Genomic DNA, 25,442 nt, shown 5'->3' with positions numbered 1-25,442 from the left:
TGCCCCCCCCCCGCGAGGGCATAAATGGACTGCAGGCAGATATCCACCTTACGGTCCGTAGCATCCTTCAAGGAGGAAATGGAGGGCATGGGCAACGTGGCACTTCGAACTAGGAGTGTCACATGAGAATCCACCTGTGGAGGGGATTCCCACTTAGAAAAATAATTGTATGCAAACGGGTAAGCCACCGCTAAGCGCCTCTGAGGCTGATACCGTTTACCAGGGTGTTTCCACGCCACCTCTAAATGGTCTACTAACTGACCCGAAAGAGGAAACACTGTGGCGTCACCCTTAATATCCTTAAAAAAGGCATATTTGGACTTGGACACCGGAGGATCGTCATCCTTAATAACTAAAGCTGTGCCGACTGCCTGAATAAGGCCAGGAATATAAACCTTGGACTTAGCATCCAACCCTTTAGTACGGAGAGGTTCTTGGTCAGATAGATCCAGAATCTCACCATCATCGGACGTCACGTCGTCATCCTCATAAGGAGCAGACAGAGACGCCACAGGCCGCAACACAGACTCCACTTGTAACACGTCCGACAAATGCTGTACCGAATTTGTCAGTGAATTAACAGATGCAGGCTCCTGTGAAACCTGGGGAGGGGAAATAGGGAGACTGTGGGGTACCATTAATTGTCTCGGGAACCCCTGCATGGGTGACGACACCGCTGACTGCTGGGACAATCCCATCTGGGAAAACGCAGGTGGCGGAGCTAACTGGCCCACCAGGGTTGTAAGCGCTTTAGCGAAACAAGCCCAGGGAGGTTCCTGTATCAGAGTAGTGACAGTAATTGGCTGCACCAATAAATAACACTGCCGACATAGCCCTTCCGTGTTACCCTCCCCCTCCGCTATTGGTACATTGCACTTAGTACACATAAGCTGGAGAGGAAATTCAGTCTCAGACATGATGTTAAGTATGTGACCACTCTCACTGATACTCGTTAGTATAGTGGGAGAACCACCCTGCAAGCACCGCACCGCAAGGGCTTTAGCAGAAGAAGAGCAGGGACAGTAAAAATGGCTGACAGTAGAAAGTGAAAGTACAGGCAGCAGACGCTAGCAGAAGTCACATACAATGCAGAAGAAATCAATCCCTGCACTATCAGCGCTGTTCCTCAACTACGCAGACACAGAGCCTGGTAGGATACAGCGCTGCATACACAGACCTGTAATCAACGGAGGAGAGGTATGCCCGGGGCACCCAGACCGAGATGCCACCGATCAGCAGCTTCCAGCAGGGTTCACCATGCTTCAGCAAAGATGGCCACCGAGGAGCAGAGAGGAGGCCGGTCTGGGGGAGGAGCGCTGCCAAAGGGCCAATCGGCAGCGCAGAGAGGGCTGTGTGCAGCGGGGGAGGCGCCGGCTGTGTACAGGGAAGGCGCGCTCCCCTGGCATGCAATTAACCCCTGGGACGCCGCAGCGATACCGCTCAGCTGCGGTCTGCTGTCCCAGGGGGGTAGTGGAAGCGCAGGTTAGTTACCTGGCTCCACGCTGCAGCCAGTCCCCAGGGAGCCCCCTGCCTGGGGACTTTGGACCATGTGTTCAGCAGGGACCCACCGCGGGACCCTGCTGCTTACCTGCTGCCCCCTTGAATCCAGCCATGGTCCGAAACATCTGGGGTCACCGCTAGCCGTGACCCCAGATGCTTACCAGCATCCCCGGATCAGTACCGGCGTTCTGGTACCGGCGGGGGTGTAGGGGAGACAGCATGGACGTCAGTAGTGACTGTCCATGCTATACTTCCAGATGTGCAGCCACAGCTGCTTCGAAGAAAACTTCAGGGGCTATCCACAGCCCCCCTCTAAACAGGTGCTCCGACTCCGAGCCGGGCACCAACGAAACTGAGATGCCTAGGCTCGGGGGCGGGCTTAACTCTTAACTCTATGGTGCCCGATGCCTGACGTCATGACCTATACCCCAAGGTATCCTGTGGATACCCTATGGACCCTGATGTAGAAATACCCTCCCTCTTCGACGCATCTCAAATACTAAAACACTATGATTCGACAATGAAAAAACTTTAATCTTCCTAATTACAGGAAGTCCACCTCCGCTCGATTCAGAGGGCATATCTCTCTCCGGCATAACATGCCCGTTTTAATCCCACACAAAATGGAGCATGCTACAAATGTCATTATAGTACTGCTTCCTTTTTTCATTGTATGTAGGAGTGCAGGGAAATTAAATATTCAGGAATAAGGTCATAGCATTCATTAATGAGATCTTTTCTATAAGGGTACTACCAGTTCCACTGGTATGTTTGTTTATGTACTAATTTCTCTGGTTGGGATTTGGGATCTTCTCGAAACTCCCTAATTCCTATTCTCACTGTTATTAACTGTCTCAAAAAACATTGCTTCAAACTTTATTGGCAGACTGAGCTCTAGTAAATGCTCCCCTCAAAAAGAGTAGCGAAAAGCACAAGATGGTGGTCCCCTGTTTTTGGGCCACCACGGGCAGAAAAGTGCATGTTATACACTTAAATACAATCTCTCTTTGGTAGTAGTTTTATTTTGAGAAGTCATTGGAAACCGGAGTAAAAAAAATATTAAAGTACGGCAGTTGAAACCTTTTTGCACTAACAATGCAACTGGCAAGTTCAGACTTGGTTTGTACTGTCTCTCTGTGTGTTTTAGGGATGGCCATCGGTGGTTTTCCATTGACGGTACAACAACAATATATGGTGAACAGTCTGTTTGCAACACTCAGTAGGGCTGCAGCTTCTGCATTGAGAACTAGTGATACAAGGTATGCTTACTTCTGGAAGAGGGGAGCCAGGATGGCAAAGCAGAGGGGGGAGGAGCATGGTGCGGCATAGGGGGAGTGGCTGAGGATAATACCCGGCATTGGAAGTGGAGCGGGTGGCGTGACTACAAAATACCGAATTTGCTGGCATTGTGAAGTAGAGGGTGAGGAAATTATGACGCGCTTCAGTGCGAATAGCATCATTTGCCCCTTCGCTGTGGAGGGATACGGGGGGGGGGGGGGGGTTAGCCAGCTGGGTGGGAAACTTGCCTGTTTTTCCGGGGGGCTGGGAGCGCTACACAATTTTCGGGAGCCTCCTGGCCGTTACGGGAGAGTACGCCAGCATGATATAAGGGACTAAGACCTTTTATCTCAGGAGGTTCCCAAACTCTGTCCTCAAGGCACCATAACAGCCCAGGTTTTAAGGATATCCATGCTTGACCACAGGTGACTTAATTAGTACCTCAGTCAGTTTGATTCATCCACCTGTGCTCAACCATGGATCTCTCTAAAACCTGAACTGTTGGGATGCTTGAGGACCACGTTTGGGAACCGAGCGACCTATGATGAGGCTAGTAAAGGGCAAATAATGACCCCAAAGCCAATACAAATGAGCTGAAGGCAACCTTTCAATTTCTTATCCAGTGGATCCTCGAAGGACGCCGAACCCTGAACCAGAAGCGCAGTGTGCTTAGCTAAACATGCCAGTGCCGCATCAACCTTGGGAGGTTGCTCCCTTTTGGTGACATGGTCTGGCAGAAGTAGGTAAAGAGTTCCCGCTAGGCTGTTTTAGCAGGGTGCCGCGACCTGCACTATTTCTAAAGGGCAAAAAGCACCCTGACCTCCAGTGCAGAGCCCCGCTGAAACAGCCTGCGGGTGCAGTGTCCACCCGCGAGTCGCAGTATCCCGTGGGTGGGAAAAACTGTAGTGCAGCGGTCACCGCCAGTGAATGGATGCCGGGCGCATCCATTCACACTCACAGCAGTGCTTAGGGGTAGCCCGGTATTTCCGTAAATGCCGGGCACGCCCCAAAGAGTGATGAAAAGGGGACGTGTCTTAAAGACAAGCCCCCTTTCCTTGGCCACGCCCCATTTTCAGGCACGCACAGATGTGCCCTCTCTCTAGGTCTGGCACCCTGCCCACTGCCGAACCTAGAGTGAACTCTAGGTAAAGGGACACAAACTTGCGAGGAACAGAGAACTTCTTATCCGGGGCCTTCCATTCCTCCTCCATGAGATTCGAGAGTTCAGAGAAAGCAGGGAGAAGAACGATCCTCTTGTGCCTGCACTTGAATGGTCCCTCTGCTTATGTATCCAAATCCTGAGGCTGTCGTACCGCCATAATGAGGTCTTCAACACCTTGACCCAAAGAAGGCTCCAGATTCTCACCCTCTGGGAGAACCTCCTCTTTCAGAAGTTCACCTTCATCCTCCTCGGAACCCGAAATGTCCAACAGACCCCTAAGGAAAAAAAAAGGCTTATGCGCCTCGCGCAGCTTGGGATCCTCAAACACCTGTTCTAAATAATCCCTGACATCGCAGCCACCCAACAACCTTTACACAGGTGAGTGCACGCTTAGTCCCCTGGCCCAGGCGCTCTCTGAGGAGATCGGAGTGCTAAGGGGCGTGCAGCCGATTAGTGCACCCCTCCCCTGCGAGGGCTCTCTGCAGCAGCTGCAGGCAGTACACAGAAGCCGGCTTGAGAAGAAAAAATATATATTACAAATAAAACAAAGGCTACAAAGGGCTGCAGAGCAGCCCAAAATTGTGCCGCACTCCTCAGGCACTTATATCGCACTGGCATGATGGTGTTGCAGAGAGGAGGGGCTTAAAGTTAAAGCTACAGGTTTAATTTAGTGTAAGTGCCAGCTCCTGCAGTCCCATCTACAACCCCATGGTGCAGTGTCCCCCAGCATTGAAGAAAGAGAAACAGTAATAGACGGCATGACAGATAATATGTCAGCTGATGGCATGTAGAGAAAAATAAATGAAAGAAAGATAATTTTTATGCTGTCATTGTGACCACTGTGCCAAAGCAACTTGCTCTTGCGGGAATAGGATTTTTGCAGGAATAGGATTTGGTCACTGGACCATGGAAATGTAGGTTGGGCTGGAGCTGGCACTTAATTTAAACTATAGCTTTAAATCCTAAGCTCCTCCCCTCTGTAACCGCACAATTCCAGTACTTCTTAAAAAAAAAAAAAAAAAAAAAAAGAGTCCAGAAAGGAGTAGCAGTAACCCGGTGAGACTGTTAGAGCAACAAAACAAACCAGGACAGGAAAGACGTTCAAGAACCAAACTCTCGTATGACATAACGTAGTGTTCCCCAGCCTGCTTCAAAGAAAAAGGATTCAACAGTAAGTGCCCACATATCCCATCTTCTTTTTCAGCATGGCTGGGGAACACTGGACTATGGGACGTTCAACAGGGAGGGAATGCACAGGCTGTATGACTGGAGAACTGTACGCCCAAAGTGTGTGTCGCCAGAGGCAAAAACCTGAAATCTGTAAAACACTAGCAAACGTGCGGACAGAGGGCCAGATAGTTGCCCAACAGACCTGTTCCGTCAAAGCCTTGTGTTGCGCTGACCACCGCCCTAGCAGAATGTGTCAACACCTGGTATGGTGGTGATCGCCCCACACCAGTATAGGCTCAAGTGATGATGAGTGGATCCAAAGCACAATGGTGTGCTTCATGTCTGGCCAACCGCGGGTATGTCGTCATAAAGAACACACAGAGAATCTGTGCGGAGTACAGAAGTAGTCTTGTCCAAGGAAATCCGTAGAGCTTGGCACATATAGCCGAGCCAGATCATTCTAGTCCCGGGAAATCCCTGAAGGAAAAATCTGAAAAAACTATTTCCTGGTGTAAGTGGAAGGCTGAAACAAGTGTTGGCTGGATCGTAGTAACTGTAAGGAGAACCTCTCTATTGTCATGGAAAACGAGAAAAGGCAGCTTGCAAACCGCTAACTCGGAAACACGTTTAGGCAATAGCTATAAGAAAAAACAGTTTCCAAGTAACTAACTGAAGAACCCTTGAATGGAAAGACTCCAATGTAGACTGTGTGAGAGCAGATAGTCCTAAATAAAGCTGCCACCTGCCAATGAAGCGGTGGTTGAATACGCACCACACCTTGTAAAAAGGTAAAAATGTTTGGACCTTAGGAAGAAAAAAAGTCATAAACCACTGGAAATAAATTGACAGGGCAAAACCTGTATTGTCACCGAATGAAGTTGTAAACCGGCCTCCAAAGACCCCCCATTTGCCCACCATTGTAATTAATTACCTGACAAATTATTGTGAATACTGAAACCAGTTACTGTCACAATAGCCAGAAACAAATACAATCATAAAATTCGGTGAAACCACAAGTCTTAATACAAAAAATGCAATATCTACAGTACTTGTACTAACAATGTTGGCAATGCCTAAAACATTAAAGTACAAGAGTTTATATTGAACAATAACCTCCATTACCAGGTAACGAAAACAAAAACAGGTAAACATACCATTACAACAAGATCCTGCAGTTGTCTCAGTTTCTGCTTAGCTGCTATTAGACGGTTAAACTTTTCTTCAAAGTCATCATTTTGGACTTCTTCAGAGGCACTACTCCGACTAGAGAGGGATACTGCGCTCTCTTGGTCTTCCTCTACATCATCATCATCATCCAACTCAACATCACGCCCTTTATCTTCAGTTTCCCTGTTGTACAAGCATTCTAAAAGTATACAGAAACAAAAACATACCATCACACAAAGGGGCATGTTTATTTGCAAGCAAAGTTTTCAAAAATCTCATGCCGCAGTGCATTTCCCACAGGCGCAAGATTTTTGGTATTCAATCAGGGGTGCTTTTTCTTTTATCACACGGCGCTCTATTTCTGAGCACCTTCTGAGCAAGTCCAATTCCCCCCCCTCCAATAACTAATTAAGCAATTAGAGGTTTCTAATTAGCTTTAGTCCATAATACTCACCTTGTGGCAGCGCTGTCCTCCTCCTCCTGCTTCCCAGACATGCAGTCATCTTACTCTGTGTTCTACAGCAACGTGTGAGACCCTTGTGTGTAAGACCCCGTGACACAGTGTATGTTCCCTGTATGTGAGACCACCCCCCCCGCTCGCCATGTCAGTCAGAGCATGTGGCAGTTGGGCACAGCAGAGAGGAGCAGCGGAACACAGGTGAGTGCCTGGATGAAAGTGGTCACATATCCCCTGCAAGTTTTTGGCCGCAAAAATCTTCAATTACTTTTCTATAGATTGAATACCATCGGTACTGGGAGCGTGCATACCCAAAACAATTCAAAATTGGTTGCGATGCCCGCATAATTTTTTACGTTAAAAATTACGTGGGCAATTAAATATTCCCCAAAGAATGCTAAAATATTACTGAGTTGGAGCTATCACAGTTAATTTGCTGTGTGTTTTAAAGCAAACATTTTAAATATAAAAAAATATTTAATATTTTGATAACTTGGAATTTAGTCTAAAGATTAGGATCTGAAGAATATTTTATAAAGTTCCTTAAAACAGACTATACACTTTTTGAAAACACACAAAAAAAAAAACATTAGCCCATTGATCGAATGCCAAAGTAAGATGGCCTTATTACACAAAACCAACAGCAGAGGTCAAAAATATCAAGTCACACTCACAGACAATACATTTCAGTAAAGCATACCTAGTGCAGAGGACGCATTGAAGCTTCTTAAATTAGTTGCAGATCTGTTATTTATTTCACAGTCAGTATTAAGTGGCCTTTCATCTCGGTTATTTGTTCCAAATTGTGAATTAGTGATGCTATTCACTGGCCCCCAGCTACTCAAACGCTGTGGATTTCTGTAGAAATGAAACAAATTACTCAAAATATAAACTTGTGGAAATCTTCAAACTGAAAGTGTGCAAAGATAGCTACAGTTAATCATAAAGTTGTATTAAGGTAGTTTACCTTGCTGTTTTTATATTTTGCTCTTGCATAATCCACATTAACTTGAGACTTTAAACTTTTAAAAATGTTAACATAGCAGTCCATTTAAAATAATCCACCACCACCTCTCAAAGACATTTAAAGACTTAGGTCAACACAACCATAACATTCTCTATACACCGATCAGCCATAACATTAAAGCCTCCTGCCTAATATTGTGTAGGTCCCCCTCTTGCTACTAAAACAGCTCTGACCCGTCAAGGCACTTCACAAGACCTCTCTAGGTGTCCTGTGGTATCTGGCACCAAGACGTTAGCAGGAGATCCTTTAAGTCCTGTGAGTTGTGAGGTCGGGCCTTCGTCGCTCAGACTTGTTTTAAAAGCACAACCCACAGATGCTCAATCAGGGGAATTTTGAGGCCTAGCCAACAACTTGAACTCTATGCTATTTTCCTCAAACCCTTCCTGAAGAGTGGCTTTCATCTTATGGCTGATCGGTGTATACGTCTATCTCTACATCAATCCTCTTTATCGGACTCCTCTATACATTACTCTTTTAAAGTCCATTCTCAGAACTCCCTGTCTCAGAGTAAGATCACTGCCTACAGTATCCCCCACCCCATTAACCCCCTTTTATCATTGTGCCCTTCTCGTATTCGCTTAACAACATGTCCCCTTTGTTACTATCACCCATCATGCCTCAATTACCGGCACCATCTTCCTACTCCTGCCCCACCATCTCATAATAATGAACCCCCCCATCCATACACATCAGTAACACCTCCTTTCGGCATCATTAATTCTCAATTCTGTATTATTACATTTTCCCTCATTATCCTTCATCCTATCTTTTACTCCCTCAATTGTTAAACATATTCTAATAAACATCTGTGTTCAGCTTCCCCGTGAGCAAGTTTAAACGTGTTGCTCCAAAATTCAGACACCACTCAGACGTTGGTCATATTGGTCAGAGCAGAGAGCGCATAACAAAGCTCTCTGCTGACATGTACTTGGACTCTGCTGTATCACGTGGGGCTCAGCAATGTTTGGAGAAGGAAAACATTCATCCCGATTCAAGAAGGGAACCTCAGGAGTTAGGTACCTCCTTCACTAAGATGTGTGACCACTACATTAACCAACTTGAAAATTACAATTTCTATTTAAGAATAATTTGACAAATGAGATTTTTTTTTTTCTCCAAACCCATGGGAGACACTAGAAAAACAGAGTATAGTATATGGCACTTTCAAAATAACCACTGATACTCAGACTCCTCACTCTCTGTACCCCAAGTGGCTGCCTGCTACGCTCAGTTTATTTCTTTTACTAAAAAGTGATTGATATGAAGTACAAGGGAGAGAAATTATGTAAAAATAAAACAGTAGGACATAACATAGTAACCGAACAGAACAGTATAGACTAAAGAGAGGAATGCGAGGGAAGGCATCCATCGCAGAGGAACACCTGGGACGTCCCAAAGCTGTAAGGGTGGGAGCGCAACTGGGCTGTGCACAACACAATCACATTGCATTGAATAGTGGTGTTAAATCTATAGAATTTAGTAAAGGTGTGCACCGAATACCAATGCAAGAAAAGGAGGTTGGACCAGCAGAACACGCATGTCTTTGCAGTTGCCAAGAATTTAATTGCCAAGGTGCAGAAACGGGCGAGCCCTCCAAGTGTATCCACCCTGAAATCCTATAAATGGTACAAAGCCCATAAGAATAAGACCACCTACTATCTTCATGGCAAAAATTACAAATGTCATCAGGTTTGGGCCCCGTGACTATACGCATAGTTGATTCCCCTAATCCTCCCTTCTCATTCAAGAGGTATGAGAGGTATTACATACTTCCCACTTCTCTGTATTAGTCCTGTCCTATTGTCCTGGTTCCCTCTTACCAGCCAAACATGGTCTATCCCTGAGCAGGAATTTTCTTCAGTGCTGCGATGGACTTCTTGTTTTGCATGTAACCTAACACCACCAGGAATGGAAGGTACACCAGGCAGGGCAAGGAGTCAAACAACAATGTACATTAACACACAAGCTGGTAATGTACGTGTAATGCAAATAATTAGTAGTGCTAATAGTTATAAGTAGTAATAAAAATAGTTAGTGTTTTGACCTTATGTTAATAACTGGTTGATTCACTTCCTGGTCAGATTCAACCCATGAATCTTCGGTTTCCTCTTCTTCATCATCTTTAGTGTTCTCATTTACTGCATCTGTCATCATATCAGATGTCTGCTCATAATATCGGACCAGGTCCCGTAGCTCATTAAGCCTTTTTCGAACTTCTTTCAATTTCCTTAACAAACAGGAAAAAAAAAAAATTAAATAAATGTAAGACTATCTGTGAAGCATATGCAGCGTGTGCAGCTTTTTACTATAGAAAGATTGAAAATAACATAAGCACAGGGTAACATTATGTCCTAGTCCTAGAATGCCCTTATTTTAACATCCTTCCATTTTTTTCCCCACTTACTGACTAGATGCAACTGGGAAACCGGCTGACGTGATCCCTCCCACTGCTTTATCCCGGCGTGGGTTAAATGACAGGCGTCTATACCTAGACACCTGTCATTTTCCCGACGCCGGGAGACAGGCGCCCAGCATCCCCATTGAAGGGATGCCGGGCGCTGCGAGCGGACAGCCACAGATGGGGAGGGCTAGGTTTAGCGCACCCGGGGGGGACTTAGGGTTAGGCACCCCCCGGGAGGGATAGGCTAGGGGGATGGAGGGTTAGCCACCCCCCAGGGCGACTTCGGGTTAGGCAGCGGGGAAGGGAGGGGTTAGGCACTTACAGGGGGGGATTAGGGTTAGGCACTTGGGGGGGGGGGGGTCATGGTTAGGCACCCCTAAGGAGGGTTAGGGGGGTTAGGTTATTAATTACCTGGGGACGATCAGGATTTCCAGCGCTGTCGGGCTGCCGCTGCCGGGAATCGAACCACCGGCCATGCGGCCGGCGGTATTTCATACAAATTCCCTTACTGACATGTCTGATTACCACACAGCGAGCTCTGAATGCCATGTCTCCAGAGACCTGGAGTGTCTGTGGGTAGTATAGAATTCTATTTGCACAAACTGACCAATAGCCTGCAATAGTCTATCTTCAATGCAACATCCCCTCTGAAAACTAGACAGCTGAACATACTGGACAAAACACAACCTCCCCCTGTAACAGCTGATAAAGTGTGTAGTATTTAAGATCATAACATTCAAGACCTACAACAAGGCTTTGGCCTGCCATTGTGAAGGCTGCATGTTAAGAATGTAATTTCAAGGATGCTGTGTTATAACAGGAGTTTGAACTGGATATTGGACGGGATTTTGCTCCACTCTAAACTAAAAATACCACAAGTTCTCAAGCAATACAACCCCTGCATGTTACTACTCAATTTCACCCTCCGGCTACTTAACCAGGTAATTCTACACATAGTTGCTAAAAATCGACTATTATTACTGCATCCTTTCCTCACCCAGATTTCAGTATGACACCTCTGTTATTAATCTATTTTACCATGTATTCTGTTCTGCAATACACTGACTGCTTTCCCTGTCTCTCCACACTGTCGCATCATGGACCTCCTTATACTACCATCCCTCCCCTGTTCCCCTTCTTCCCAATACCACTTACGTAATATCTTTGCCCACTTCAACTTACTTTACCTGTCCTGTAATTCCCTACGGCATTTTACAAGTCTGAATTGCTCGTTCATCCTGCCCACCGTAACTGCCTCGCATTACACTTTCAAGGGCAGAATGAAGAACACTAGGAACAATGCAGCAGGTATACTATTAGCCACTTTCATTTTACCCTTTATATTTTATTTCCATGCATTGCATATCTCACACATTGTAACCAATGAAATGTGCCCAAGATGGCTGCCTCATCTGATACGCTTGTCTGTAGGATAAACAATGCATGGATCTGTTGATTTTCTAAGGATTGTGTATCTGGCTTTTGTATTCTGTATCTCTTCCAGGCACTGCCTATTCTGCCCAGTGTAATCCTACATAGTGCTCCAAAAATGGCTGCCTGACCAAGAACCTTCATGGATAGGATGAATAATGCTCTGAACGGATAACCCAAAACGGTTGCTTCACCATTGTATTCATGACTTCTGTATTTTTGCAAATCTAAACGTTTGTATTATGTTCATGCTATTTGAAAGGCGCATACAGACCTATTAGAGAAAAGCCCTATATAAATAAATATATTAGAGGAGTTCAAACTGCTTACCCTGGCACATGTCTATAATTTCTGCTCTCTATGTTTGAACAGTGATGGAGAATACAGATTATATATGAACTTATGTTCCCTGTTTGGCCAATTACGAGTTTAATAAACATTTATAATTTGAAGACAGCTTTGCTTAATTCTTTTTTCAACTAAATGTACAATTAGGACTGGCTCCATGGTCCAGAACTCTGTGTTACACAGGATCAAATACATGTTTTGTGCGGACCCTTGAATAGGGTGTTTAACTGTGACTTATTTTGCATTGAAACAGTGACAGCATAATCAGATTTACTTCAATTTCTCTGCTGGATTTTGATTTTCTTCATCTTCGCTATCATTCATAAAAGTGGCAGAAGGGTAAGCAGCCGCTGTGCCTGGGCTGTTTGTTGCCCTATTGTCAAATGAAGGTGGAGCAGAAGCAGATGAAGCTATACTCCTTTGATCCATAACCCTCTGCGGGGAGCCTGTGGAACCAAAAATTAATATACAATTAAGTTAACTATACTAAAAAGAAAAAAAAAAATGAACACAATTTTAAATCAAGAGCTTGGTTTTAAACCAAACATGCTATAGACACTTTTTTGGATGCAAGTTAAAAATTTTCCCCATTTCAAGTTTTACAAACTAATGCACCTGTAAAGCATGTTACTGCATGAGAAATATTCCATACCGCGTTCTAATCAAGACAAGCCATTTCATATGCAATGGTGGGCTATAGAACTAATTGTGGAACATAAACCATTCGCCATGTTTATAAAACATTTTTCATGCTACGCTAGAGGCTGATAAAAGCATTAGCAGCAGACACTACATTGCCATCTAAGACTTGTGCGCATGTGTATATTTTCCATTATACACAAACTAATAAAAAGGAAACAAGAAGGAACTAGAAGGAAAATGAATAGGCGTTAACTGACCACAGAGCTTGCAAAACAGTGGATACACAATGTTACTTTGTATTGTTGCACAAAACACATTGCATAAGGATCTGTAATACCTCTGTACAAGCTGAAGTGTCTGATCCATATAGAACAAATCACACAGAAGAAAAACACTGTGTGATGAGCCCTAACACAGGAGGCTGTTCATGTATTAAGTTGGATAAACAGTTTGTTTTTCCTAGTGAGATTAATGAAGGAAAAAAAAAAAAAAAAAAGATATATGACTGCATCAACCCCTATTTCAATGAATCTCAAAATGAGCTGAATGGGTTCAGTGAATATGTAACAAAAATTGTGCCACCCACATTAACATACAGTTTCTGTACATTTGTGAACCCGGTTATACAAGGAAAAGGTGCACTTCCGTAAAGCAGCAATTTGGAAGTGTAAGTCAATGTACATGACTTTCTTATAATGGTCAAAACAATAACAAAAAAGGTAAGTTGCACAAATAAGAATTGCATCCACACCAAATTATTTACTTACATGTAGTGTTATTTAGATGGTGATCTTGCATTGTATGGAGTTCCCCTAGAAGAGAGTCCATTTTCGGTCTCTTTCCCAACAGTGCTCCCACATTACTGAGCATTGGTCCTCTCTCCTCTGAAACAGGTTCTGATACGGAAGAGTTTACACTACGGCAAACCTCTTTTGCAAGAGAGAGACTTTCTGCTTGCCGTCTGTTATCTGGTACAGGTGGACTCTAAAGGTAATAAGAAAATAATTTAAGTTTGCAATGAGGTGGGACACAAATTTTAATTATCCACGGCTGCACTCACATCATCCAGGCCTTACAATGTACTGGGGTGTCGCCCATGACGTTCACATGGAAAGTCCGTAATATAGAAAAAATGAGGGGCACTCACCACCTTTTCGCACATAAAAGTATAAAATTTTAATCCTCAAATATTCCATGAGAAAACAAATGATTCCATTATCATCTCAACGTTTCTGTCCTACATGGACCATCTTCAGGAGATACAGCGTACAGTACAATATGTGCATCAGTGACAAACCAATCCTTATAGAGCCTATATTGTACTGAGCATTACCCCAATTAGTCCCTAATAACCCCAGTCAATCAATCAAAAGGCGCCAAAGTACTATTTTGTCAACCTACAGCAATTAATTTATCAAACAGATAGAGCTTAGATCATGCTGTTCATGAGCGCAGAGCGGCAGGAGCACATCACCACTTCCGATGCATGAGCCGCACACAGAAGGAGCAGCGGAGGCAGCATGACGGTGCTTCCAGCACGTGGACCGCACACGTCACTTCCGCCAGCCGCACTCCAACACAGATGCCGGCGTCACTGCCGTCCTCACTGAGGATCACCGCCCATAGCGCATCAGTCAATGGCCGTAGACATGGCAACCTAAACCCAAGCAGGAATCCACACATCACCATGGCAAACTCTTTGTACTTAGTCAATATCAAAAGGGTTAAGTTGATTGGGTTCAATCAGGGCCATTGTACTACAATGTAAGCCCAATATTTATACAATAAGTCAAAATTAAATATATCTACGGCACCACTGGGTAAATCAACTGGGAAATCCAGAAACCCCTGACATAGGGATCAATCTTTATTGATACCATAGTTTCATATTATCAACTGAGGGCAAGTGCAAATTTCCTTACAAATATCCACCTAACAATAAATTAAATACAATTGCCCTCTTTATCTATCTTATTAAAAAGGACAATAACTAATAACAAAACACCAAAAAAAAAAAATCAGACATAACAAATATATGTGTATATGAGAGTGTATTGATCAAAACACCAAAATTTAAAATTGAGTCTTAACACCACAAATTGGTGTTACCACCAGCAGACCACTATTGGCGCAAAAGGATATATTATTATTAGCGCAAAAATATATTAAGTGGATTGCCTTCATTAAGGCAGTTAGGTGATACAGTACCAAGACGAAAAATCCATCTTGCTTCAAGCTTTTTTAACAACAGGGCACGATCACCACCATGTTTAAGAGGTGGTACCCAATCAATGATACGGCATCTTGGTAACGTAAGCCGATAGCCCAATAGCAAGAAATTATGGGCTACTGGCTTATCTGTCACACCACTTGGATAGAGCCTGTCTTATTGATGTACGATGATTTGCCATTCTTTCGCGAAACTTGCAAGTTGTCATCCCCACATATGACAGTCAGCAGGGGCATGTCAATAGATATACCATGTGATCCAATAGGCAACGTAACATGTACCGTCCCCGAATTGGATTGCCATTCTCTAGATGCGGAAAGCTACATCCTGGAATCATCAAACGACAGGTAGTACATCCCGTGCATTTAATACAACCTGGTTTTGCGTCATAAGCCATGTATGATCCACCAGGAGTAGGACCTCTATTCAATGCATTAGTAGTTGTTTCAAGTTCCTGCCACGTCTGTAGGCCATCATAGGAGGATCTTTGCATGCCAGCCCCAGACTCTGATCAGTGGCTATGATCGGCCAATGTTCATTGATCGAACAGGCCACCTGTGAGGAAACCTCATCATACTGGGTCACAAAAATCATACGTTCCTTACCCTTAGTCAATTTAGTGGCCACTTCCTTATGTGCTCTGGTGAGGCAACTCTCAATAGCAATTTGCTTATATCCCCTATCGAGGGAGCGATTAAACATTTCCCCCAACTGCTCCTCAGCACCCTCTGGGTCCGTATTATTTCTTATAACTCTCAGAAATTGAGAAATAGGGAGGCTATTTTTCAGGCTCGGTGGATGGTTACTTGTTGCTTGTAAAATGGTATTACGGTCTGTATCCTTCCTGTAAAGGGTCGTACTCAGCCTGTTGCCTAGACAATTAATAGTAACATCCAGAAAATTAACATTATCATGGTTACATTGACCAGCGACTGCCTAGGTGGTTTAACTCATTCAACATAAAATTAAACCCCTCCTCGGTGCCCCTCCAAATCAAAAACATTTCATCAATAAATCTATTGAAATAGATAATCCTGTCTCCAAACTTAGGCAAAATTTGCTTTGTCTCATATGCATGCATGAAGACTGTGGCATACATTGGGGCCACATTAGAACCCATAGCGGTTCCAACTACTTGTATATAATAAACATCTTCACACATTAAATGATTGTATTAAAATCAATTCAAGGAGCTCCAAAATGAACTCAATGGGGAAGCCCAAAGTAACTTTTTCTATTAATAGAGACCTCACTGCTAGAAGGACCTCCACATGAGGGATAATGGTCTACAATGAGGATACATCAAGAGTAACCAATAAGTCATCCTCCTGCAGATCAGTTAATAGTGCAATTTTGTCCAGGAAATCGCCCGTATCTCTTACATAGCTAGGCACCAAGAGGACAAGATCCCGGAGAAAATTATCCACAAAAACAGCCAATGGCTGTAATAGGGAACACCTGGCAGAAATGATTGGACTGCCAGGGGGATCCACCAATGTTTTGTGGACCTTGGGGAGTGTATAGATCACTGGGCAAACTGGATGTTCAACTTTTAGGAAGCAGCAATCACCTCGGTCAGCCACCCACAGCTCACGGCCCTATTAACAACCACATCAATGATTCCCTTGATCTTAGGCATGGGATTACCATCACACTTTAGATAGGTGTTTTGATCCAATAATTGAAGTCTTATCTCACGATCATAATCTGATAAGTTCTGCAGAACAACTGCCCCGCCCTTGTCCGCCGGGCATATGACTATCGAGCGGTTGTTCTGCAGTGACTTCAGAGCCTGTCTCAACTCTGGCATCAAATTACCACCTGCCTTCTTTGATACGAAGGAATTGGTATCCTGATGTATCTTCCTTTAAAAAAGGGCAGGGCATTCAATGTTTGAGAATCAAAAAAGCTGGGCTTTCACAAGGCTGAAATATTTACCAATTATCTGCTCCCTATTCATTGCGCCAAAGTGCTCTCTCAGACGCAATTTGCGACCAAATTTAAACTGATCTACAACTAAATTGAAATCATGTCTAAAAGATGGAACAAACTACATACCCAAAAATAGTAAAGCGTGCATAAATTATCCACTGCATTGCAGGGGCAGGGGCATGCATAAATTATCCACTGCAACCTCATATGCAGCATGAGGGCTCATAGCATGTGCTGAAATTAGCAATTCCCGAGTTAGGTCTGACCTGCCTTAACTGTGCGTATGAGTCCAATGTTAGCGATTATGTGTAAGGGGAAGTGGGAGTCCTTATGGTAAGCGGTGATCGCAATGCGATTGCAAACATTTGCATATCACCGCTATTATTAGCAACTGCGGTGCGTGCGTTCTAGCAGAATAGCGATCCTTGCTGAATCAGGCCCATACAGTGGGTAAAATAAATATTGAACACATCAACATTTTTCTCAGTAAATATATTTGTAATGTGGCTACTGTAATTACATTTTCACCAAATGTCAAAAACAACCCAATGCAATCCACACATGCAAAGAAATCAAACCATAGATGTCCATGTGTAATAATGTGAAATGACACAGGGAAAAATATTGAACAAATGAAGAAAGGGAAGTGCAAAAAGGCATGGAAAGCCAAGTCACCAGCTGAAATCTATCAGTAATTAGAAAGCAATCCTGACCCTTGTCAGTGCAAATTATTATAAGCTGGTTCAGTCCCAATTGATGGCCTATAAAAAGGTATCTCATTACCAAGGTGTCACACAAGAAACATCTCATGATGGGTAAAAGCAGAGAGTTCTTCTCAAGACCTTTGCAACCTTATTGTTGCATAACATACTGTTGGCATTGGTTACAGAAGGATTTCTAAACTTCTGAATGTTCCAGTGAGCAGTGTTGGGGCCATAATCCGGAAGTGAAATAAAAAACTTAATTTCACCATAAACCAGCCATGACCAGGTGCTCCTCACAAGATTTCTTACAGAGGAGTGAAAATAATTATCAGTAGAGTTGTTCAAGAGCCAAGGACCCCTTTTGGAGAGCTTCACAAAGACTTGGAATTATCAGGTACAATTGTTTCAAAGAAAACAATAAGTAATGCACTCAATCGCCATGGCCTGTATGCACACTCACCACACAAGACTCCATTGCTGAAGACATAGCATGTTAAAGCTTGTTTAAAGTTTACTGCACAACATTTGGACAAGCCTGTGAAATACTGGGAGAATATAGTCTGGACAGATGTGACCAAAATTGAATTCTTTGGATGCCATAATACACACCATGTTTGGAGGAGAAAAGGCATTGCACATCACGCCAAAAACACCATGCAAACAGTGAAGTTTGGAGGTGGGATCATGATGGTGTGGGGCAGTTTTTCAGCATACGGCGCTGGCATACTTAATGTGATTGAAGGAAGGATGAATGGGAAAATGTACCAAGACATTCTTGATAAAAAGCTATTGCCATCTACCAGGATGCTGAAGATGAAACGAGGGGACATTTCAGCAAGACAATTATCCCAAACAGAACAGCCAAGGACACACTCAATTGGTTTCAGAGAAAAAAATAAAGCTGCTAGAATGGCCCAGCCAATCACCTGACTTGTTTCCAATTGAAAATCTATGGAAAGAACTACAGGTCAACATTCATAGAAGAGGTCCACGAAACCTTTAAGATTTGAAGACTGATTTTGTGGAAGAATGGGCCAAAACCACACCTGAGCAATGAGACTAATTTCTCCCTAGAGGAGGCGCCCTGAAGCTGTCATTACCAAAGGCTTTTGTATAAAGTATTAAATACATTTCATTAAGCGTGTTCAATTTTTTTCCCTGTGTCATTTCACATTATTACACATAACTTAATTTATGGACATCTATGGTTTGATTTCGTTGCATGTGTGGATTGCATGGGCGGTTGCTGAGATTTGGTGAAAATATCATTACAATAACCCCATTAGAAATTATTTACTGAGAAAAATGTTGATGTGTTCAATACTTATTTTAACCGCTGTATGTGTGTGTGTTTATGTATATAGGCCCTGCACTCCCTAATAAAATGTACACTCATCACACCAGCATTTAACAATCGCTTCAGTGCCTATTTATTTACTGCACTTTCAGCAGGATCATGATATATATATATATATATATATATATACACACACACACACATGCACACACAAACATATATAGGACATAGGGCTCCGGGGGCTCAGGGTTTTGGGACGGGGTTAGGCAGCCCCCCGGGAGGTTAAGGTTAGGCTAGGGGGAGGGAAGGTTAGGGTTAGGCACCCCTGGGGGGACTTAGGGTTAGGCACCCCTGGGGGGACTTAGGGTTAGGCAGCCCCCGGGAGGTTAGGGTTAGGCTAGGGGGAGGGAGGGTTAGGCACCCCTAGGGGGGACTTAAGGTTAGCCCCCACCCCCTGGAGTACTTAGGTTTAGGCGGCGGGAAAGGGGGGGAGGTGTTGTAATAGTTTGTATAAAAAGATTTAGTTTTAATTAGTACCAGAGGGAGTGGAGAGGATCAAACAGTTTCCCCACCTCAACAACTCACAGGCCCTCTTGCCACTTCATTCGAATGGCAGAATTATGGGTTCGCCGTAAAAATAAATTGCTATAAAAGTTATGCCAGTTTCTGCAGCAGCACTCTATTACGAGTTACTTATAGAAGACTGGCCCTTAATCCCAATTTAATCATCGCATGGCAGGGGAGTATCTATAATAGGTGCAGGGTGCGGTGCACACAGGGGGGCCAAATTCCCACACCCATTTAGTCTTTATACTTACCCGTCCGTTGTCTCCTGACTGCGGCTCACTGGGAAAATGGCGGCAGTGTCTCGCGCATGCGCAGTACTGTTGTCCCTGGGAAAACAGTGCTGGTGCCATTTTCCCAGAGACCTGCGCATGCGCACTGGATTCTGGCACACAGCCAGAATCTACTACACCCGCCAGCCGCTGCGCCACTACACGAGAGGGGAGGGGGCACGCACTGAGTCTGCACACAGGCCCCCTCCTTTCTTAAAACGCCCCTGTCACATGGCATACCTGGAACTCTCCAACAGAGTTGGTTGGAGGTACTATAGCCACATTTCCTCATTTACAAACAGGAAGAGATCGCTTACTATATACATTTTTAGTCCAGTGCAACTTGTATATTGCAAATGCAGAAAATGTTTTATAGAATGCAGTAAGCACACAGCATGCTAGCATGCTTCCATACTTCTATGAAAAAGGATTAAACACTACTTGATCTTGTGGACAGAAACCTAGTAGGGGGATGTTACCCTGATCACCGAATTATTTCTATTGCACACACTAGGGACTATTGCTTTCCAAGTATAATGACGCAACAGTGTTTGGGGCAGACCACCACAGGAGGGTACTAATAAAAGGAGACTTATGTCTTACCTGTTAAGTCCTTTTCTTCGAACTCCATAGGGGACAGAGGGACTACGGTATATGCTGGCAGATGGAGTCTGGGCACCAAACAGTTCATTTAAGTTCTTCAGTAATGTGCAGCCCAGGCTCCTCCTTCCCTATACCCCACCCCCAGCCTAGGCAGGCAAGTCAAGTTAGCAAGCCCAAGGCAGGAGCAGGAATAAGAAAGAAGACTGGCGCACACACACACACACACACACACGCACGCACCCAAAGAGGCAGGAAAACCAGAAAACGAGGGGAAAAAAACAGCCAGTCAGGTGCAAAAGGGTGGATGGACTGTTTCCCCTATGACGTTTGAATTAAAGGACTTAACAGGTAAGACATAAGTCTCCATTTCTTATTCACTAGTCCAAATGGGACTACGTTGGGAACATCCCAAAACAATCCCCCTTAAGGAGGGGACGCTCCTGAGCTGCACTGAGTACCCGTCGCGCAAAAATCGCATCGGCGGAGGCATCAAATGCCTAAAAGCGGATAAACGTGTGAACAGAAGACCACATGGTCAACTTGCAAAGCTGCTCCACAGAGGCGCCACGACGAGCTGCCCAAGAGGCACCAACCAACCTAGTGGAATGAGCAGTCAGCACTGTCGGGGCCGGAATGGTTAAGTGGAGTCACCTGGCTAAACGTCTGCTTCGTAGCCGGCCAACCTCGATGGTCACTCTGTCAGAGCTACAACATTCCTCTGTGGAGAGGAGGACCTTCCAGAAGGACAACCATCTCTGCTACAATCCACCAATCAGGCCTGTATGGTAGAGTGGCCAGATGGAAGCCGCTCATTAGTAAAAAGCACATGGCAGCCCGTCTGGAGTTTGCCAAAATGCCCCTGAAGGACTCTCAGACCATGAGACACAAAGATTGAACTTGTTATGTATGAAGGAAACCAGGCACCGCTCATCACCAGGCCAATACCATCCCTACAGTGAAGCATGGTGGTGGCAGCATCATGCTGTGGGGATGTTTTTCAGTGGCAGAAACTGGGAGACTAGTCAGGATAGAGGGAAAGATGAATGCAGCAATTTACAGAGACATCCTGAATGAAAACCTGCTCCAGAGCGCTCGACCTCAGACTAGGGCGACTGTTCATCTTTCAGCAGGTCAACGACCCTAAGCACACAGGCAAGATATCAAAAGAAATGGCTTCAGGACAACTCTGTGAATGTCCTTGAGTGGCCCAACCAGAGCCCAGACTTTAATCATATTGAACATCTCTGGAGAGATCTGAAAATGGCTGTGCACCGATGCTTCCCATCCAATCCGAAGGAGCTTGAGAGGTGGTACAAAGAGGAATGGGCGAAACTGCCCAAAGATAGGTGTGCCAAGTTTGTGGCATCATATTCAAAAAGAATGGAGGCTGTAATTGCTGCCGAAGGTGCATCAACAAATTATTGAGCAAAGGTTGTGAATACTTATGTACATGTGACTTCTTGGGTGGGGGGGGGGGGGGGGGGGGGGGGGGGTTAAATAAAATTTGCAAAAATCGCAAAAAAACTTACACATTGTCATTATAGGGTATTGTGTGTAGAATTTTGAGGACAAAAATTAATTTATTATATTTTGGAATAAGGCTGTAACATAACAAAACGTGGAAAAAGTGAAGCGTTGTGAATACTTTCCGGATGTACTGTACCAAGCCCTCTGCTGCCAGTCGGGAGCTACCAGAATCATGGTGCCGCCTTCCAACTTGAACTTATGTAGAATCCTCGACAGAAGGGAGATTGGAGGGAATATGTACATGAAATAGAAAGTCCACCGAATCGCGAAGGCGTCCATCAGAAGATCCCCCGGGTCTATGGTGCGAGATCCGTACTTTGGTACCTTTTGGTTGTACAGAGACTATGTCAGATCGACGTCCAGCAGGCCGCAACAATGAACTAGAAGTTGAAAGACATCCAGAAGAAGGGCCCACTCGCCTGAGTGGACGTCCTGGCGACTTAGAAAGTCAGTTTCCCAATTTTGGACCCCCGGAATGAAAACCGCCGACAGAGCTGGAACACAAAGCTCTGCCCAACAGAGAATGCGACTCACCTTCATGGCGCCGCGACTGCCGCCCCTATGGTTTATGTAAGCGACGGCTGTCATCTTGTCTGATTGTACCTGGACGGATTCATAAGGAGTTGCCATGCTTGACAGAGAGCCCTGAAGACAGCTCGAAGTTCAAGGACATTGGCTCGGAGACTGCTCTCCTGAGCCGTCCATCGACCCTGGGAGGACTGCTGGCAGGTCACAGCTTCCCACCCGCAAAGACTGGCATCCATGGTGAAAAGGTCCCAGCCCAGACTTCAGAAGGGGTGACCCCTGTCCAAGTGGGAGCTCTGGAGACACCATGCAAAGGAGAGACGAACCTCCAGAGATAGGACGATTGTCTGAAGTTTGATCTGGAGATGGTATCCATTCCAGCGAACCAGAATTTCCACTTGGAGAGGCAGGGAGTGGACCTGGGCGTACTCCACCATATCGAAGGTGGACCTCAGGATCCGCATGCAGGTGTGAAATGACACCCGGCGATGAAGTAAGAACCCTTGAATCCTGTCATGCAGATCCAGAATTTTGTCAACTGGAAGAAACACTCTCTGAACCCATGATCCAACAGGGCCCCCAGTTGGAGCATCTCATGGGACAGAATCAGGGGGGAATTCTTCCAATTGATGACTCAATCCTATGATTGGAGATCTATTGTCAAACGAAGGTGCTCCTTGAGCATGTCTGGAGTTCTGGCAAGGATAAGTAGCTCATCCAGATAAAGGAGAATTCTGATACCCTTGCGCCTCAAGTGTGACGCCATGACTTTGGTGAACACACAAGGAGCCATGGAAAGACCAAAGGGCAAGGCCTATGCTTGAGTTGAATAGGCACATGTAAGTAAAGGTTCTGGATGTCCAAGGAGGCCATGAAAATTCCGGGTTCGAAAGTCAAAATGATGGAGCGCAAAGGCTCCATACAGAACTTGAGAACCCACAAATACTTTTTGAGGAACTTTAGGTTGAGTATTGGGCGGAAGGAACCGTTCGGCTTCTGAACCAAGAAGAGATTGGCATAGAAGTCAGAACCCCTCTGCTCCGGTGGGACAGGAACTATTACCTTGGAGGCTAACAGAGAATAAATTGGCTCCCTCAGCGCTTTTTCTTTTCCCAGATCCCCCGGAAGGCCAGAGGTAAAAACCCTGTGTCAGTGGACGCCTCTTGAAAGTCAGAGCGTAGACCTGCAAGACAACCCTGTGAAACCAGGCATCCAGACGTGGTCGCCATCCAGACGTCAGAGAAAAGCAGAAGCCGGCCTCCCACACTGGGTCCCCCAGGGAGAAACCCGTCCCATCAATCGGTAGGCTTATCGGCTGGTTTAGCAGCTGGGCCGTCTAGTAGGCCAGAACTGCTTGCTTCTGGGTTTGGAGGTCTTAGAGGACAAAGTCTGGGAACTAGGAAAGACGACGCTCGAGCTCTAGAGACTGCCACGCAGAAAAGCGGTCTTGGACAAAAAAGTGGCCAAGGTGGTGGCTTCCAATTCCGGCCCACAGAGAACATCACCGGAATAAGGAAGAGCCTCAAGGACATTCTTAAAGTCTGAGTCAGGGCACCAGGAGCGCAGCCAGTGGGCCCTTTGGCCAACACAGGAGAAGCGGACACCTTAGAGGTTAAGATGCCGGTTCATGCCACTTCATCAAGGTTAGAATCGGCCTCCTTAATATGAGCCACCAGAAGAAATAGCTCTAAGGCTTCCGCCCAAGAGCCACCCATGCAGACGCCATGGCCAGACGTGCGATAGCACCTGCATGCACATAACTTCCCCTAAGGGAATTTTCCACCTTCCTATCCGTCGGATCCTTAAGGGAAGCCGTATTTGATATAGGGAGGGTAGAACTCTTGATGAGGAGGAGGAGACTCCCATTTTCTACGCTCCTCGGCAGGGATCGGGTAGAAGGACGCAAAGCACTTGGAGACCTGAAACTGCCAGTTAGAAGCGGTCCAAGTATTCGCTAGTATTTCCTCAAGCTGTTTAGATTTAGGACACTCCATTGAAACCTTTTTTTGACGCTTGAAAATTGGTACCTTGGGATAGGAGCCGGCTCCTCATCCTTAATAGAAAAGACCAATCTAACTGCCCTAACTAAGGCAACAATGTCCACTTGAGGGAGAGGCTCCTCCTGAACCGATGAGCCCTCAGAGGCACCGGAAAAATCCTCCTCCTTATCTGAGGAGAATTCCGAATCAGAAACATTAACTGTTTGGGGGACAGAGGTCTCACGCCTAGACGGTCTGTGCTAATCCCTGCACCGACTGTGAGAAGATGCACATCCATGGGGTTTCAGCGCAGGCAGTTGCAGAGGAGGCTACATAATAGGGGCAGTTTGGACCCCCAAAGTAGGAAGGACAGCTGCGGGAGTAGTAAGGCGATCCACCAACTGCGACAAGTTGGTCGCCCCTGTCTGTTCCTGGCTGGAAGCAGTAGACTGGACGTGTTGCTGCATGCCTGAGCAACACCGGATACAGAGACCATCCTGGACTGCATCCTGTGGGGAAAGATCAGCAGAACAAGATCTACATGTACGCAGCAAAGGAGCCTCTACCTCCTTGGGCACTTTGTTTTTGGAAGACATGTTACCGTATTCCAAGAACAGTCCCACACACCAAGTTATATAACAGGGGTGCGCAATAGCGAAAAGTGCACTGAATGTAGGGGCCACACAAATTTAACAATGAGAGTTAACAATGAGGGCAACAGAGGGAGAGATAACCCCCTTTCACAGCTATAGTAAGAAAGATTGACAGAAAATAGTGTGAAAAATGAGAACAAGCACAGTCACATTCAATGCAATAATAGGCAGATAATGCTCAACAGAGCAGCCCCAGTCAGCTGGATGGAGCTTGTCTGTATAACCTGACCTGAGGGGAGGTATACAGGGACACAGGAGCCATCATCTCTGGAGACTAACTGTAGCCAGCACCTCGGGTAAAATGGCTGCTCAGCGTCTGTGCAACGGAGGAGAAACCCTATGGCGGGTAGCCTCCATGGGGAATTACACCATGAGCCGGGGGAGGAGCTACCAAAGAGAGCTAGTAAATCAAAATGATCCTCCTTTCCCTCTTGAACCACAGGAACCAGGATTATCATCCCCTGCCTGCAGCAGGGAGTAAATGACCTCCTGTAGGGCCAAGTTCCTGATAGACTCCAACCGAGCAGTTAGTGCAAAAAACTTCTGTGGATCATGTCTCCAAAAAGTGAGAGC

At 45.3% G+C, this 25,442-nt stretch overlaps 1 protein-coding gene across 7 annotated transcripts in view; it reads right to left on the bottom strand.

The window, feature by feature from the left end:
* The window catches only part of PCM1 (pericentriolar material 1), a 225,883-nt gene that overhangs the window by 101,759 nt on the left and 98,682 nt on the right, over positions 1–25,442 (bottom strand). For all 7 annotated transcript variants that reach the window (XM_088478763.1, XM_088478762.1, XM_088478760.1 and 4 more), the window contains 5 exons: positions 13,351–13,567; positions 12,216–12,387; positions 9,806–9,988; positions 7,435–7,592; positions 6,265–6,476 (listed from right to left, as the gene is read on the bottom strand). In XM_088478763.1, coding sequence (XP_088334889.1) covers positions 6,265–6,476; positions 7,435–7,592; positions 9,806–9,988; positions 12,216–12,387; positions 13,351–13,567 — 942 coding nt within the window. The remainder of the gene's footprint in view (positions 1–6,264; positions 6,477–7,434; positions 7,593–9,805; positions 9,989–12,215; positions 12,388–13,350; positions 13,568–25,442) is intronic.

Source organism: Taudactylus pleione, unplaced genomic scaffold (assembly GCF_031769625.1).
Source record: "Taudactylus pleione unplaced genomic scaffold, aTauple2 ptg000218l, whole genome shotgun sequence".
Classification (NCBI taxonomy): domain Eukaryota; kingdom Metazoa; phylum Chordata; class Amphibia; order Anura; family Myobatrachidae; genus Taudactylus; species Taudactylus pleione.
The sequence above is the reverse complement of the archived record's forward strand: the minus strand, read 5'-3'. Positions and strand labels throughout refer to the sequence as shown.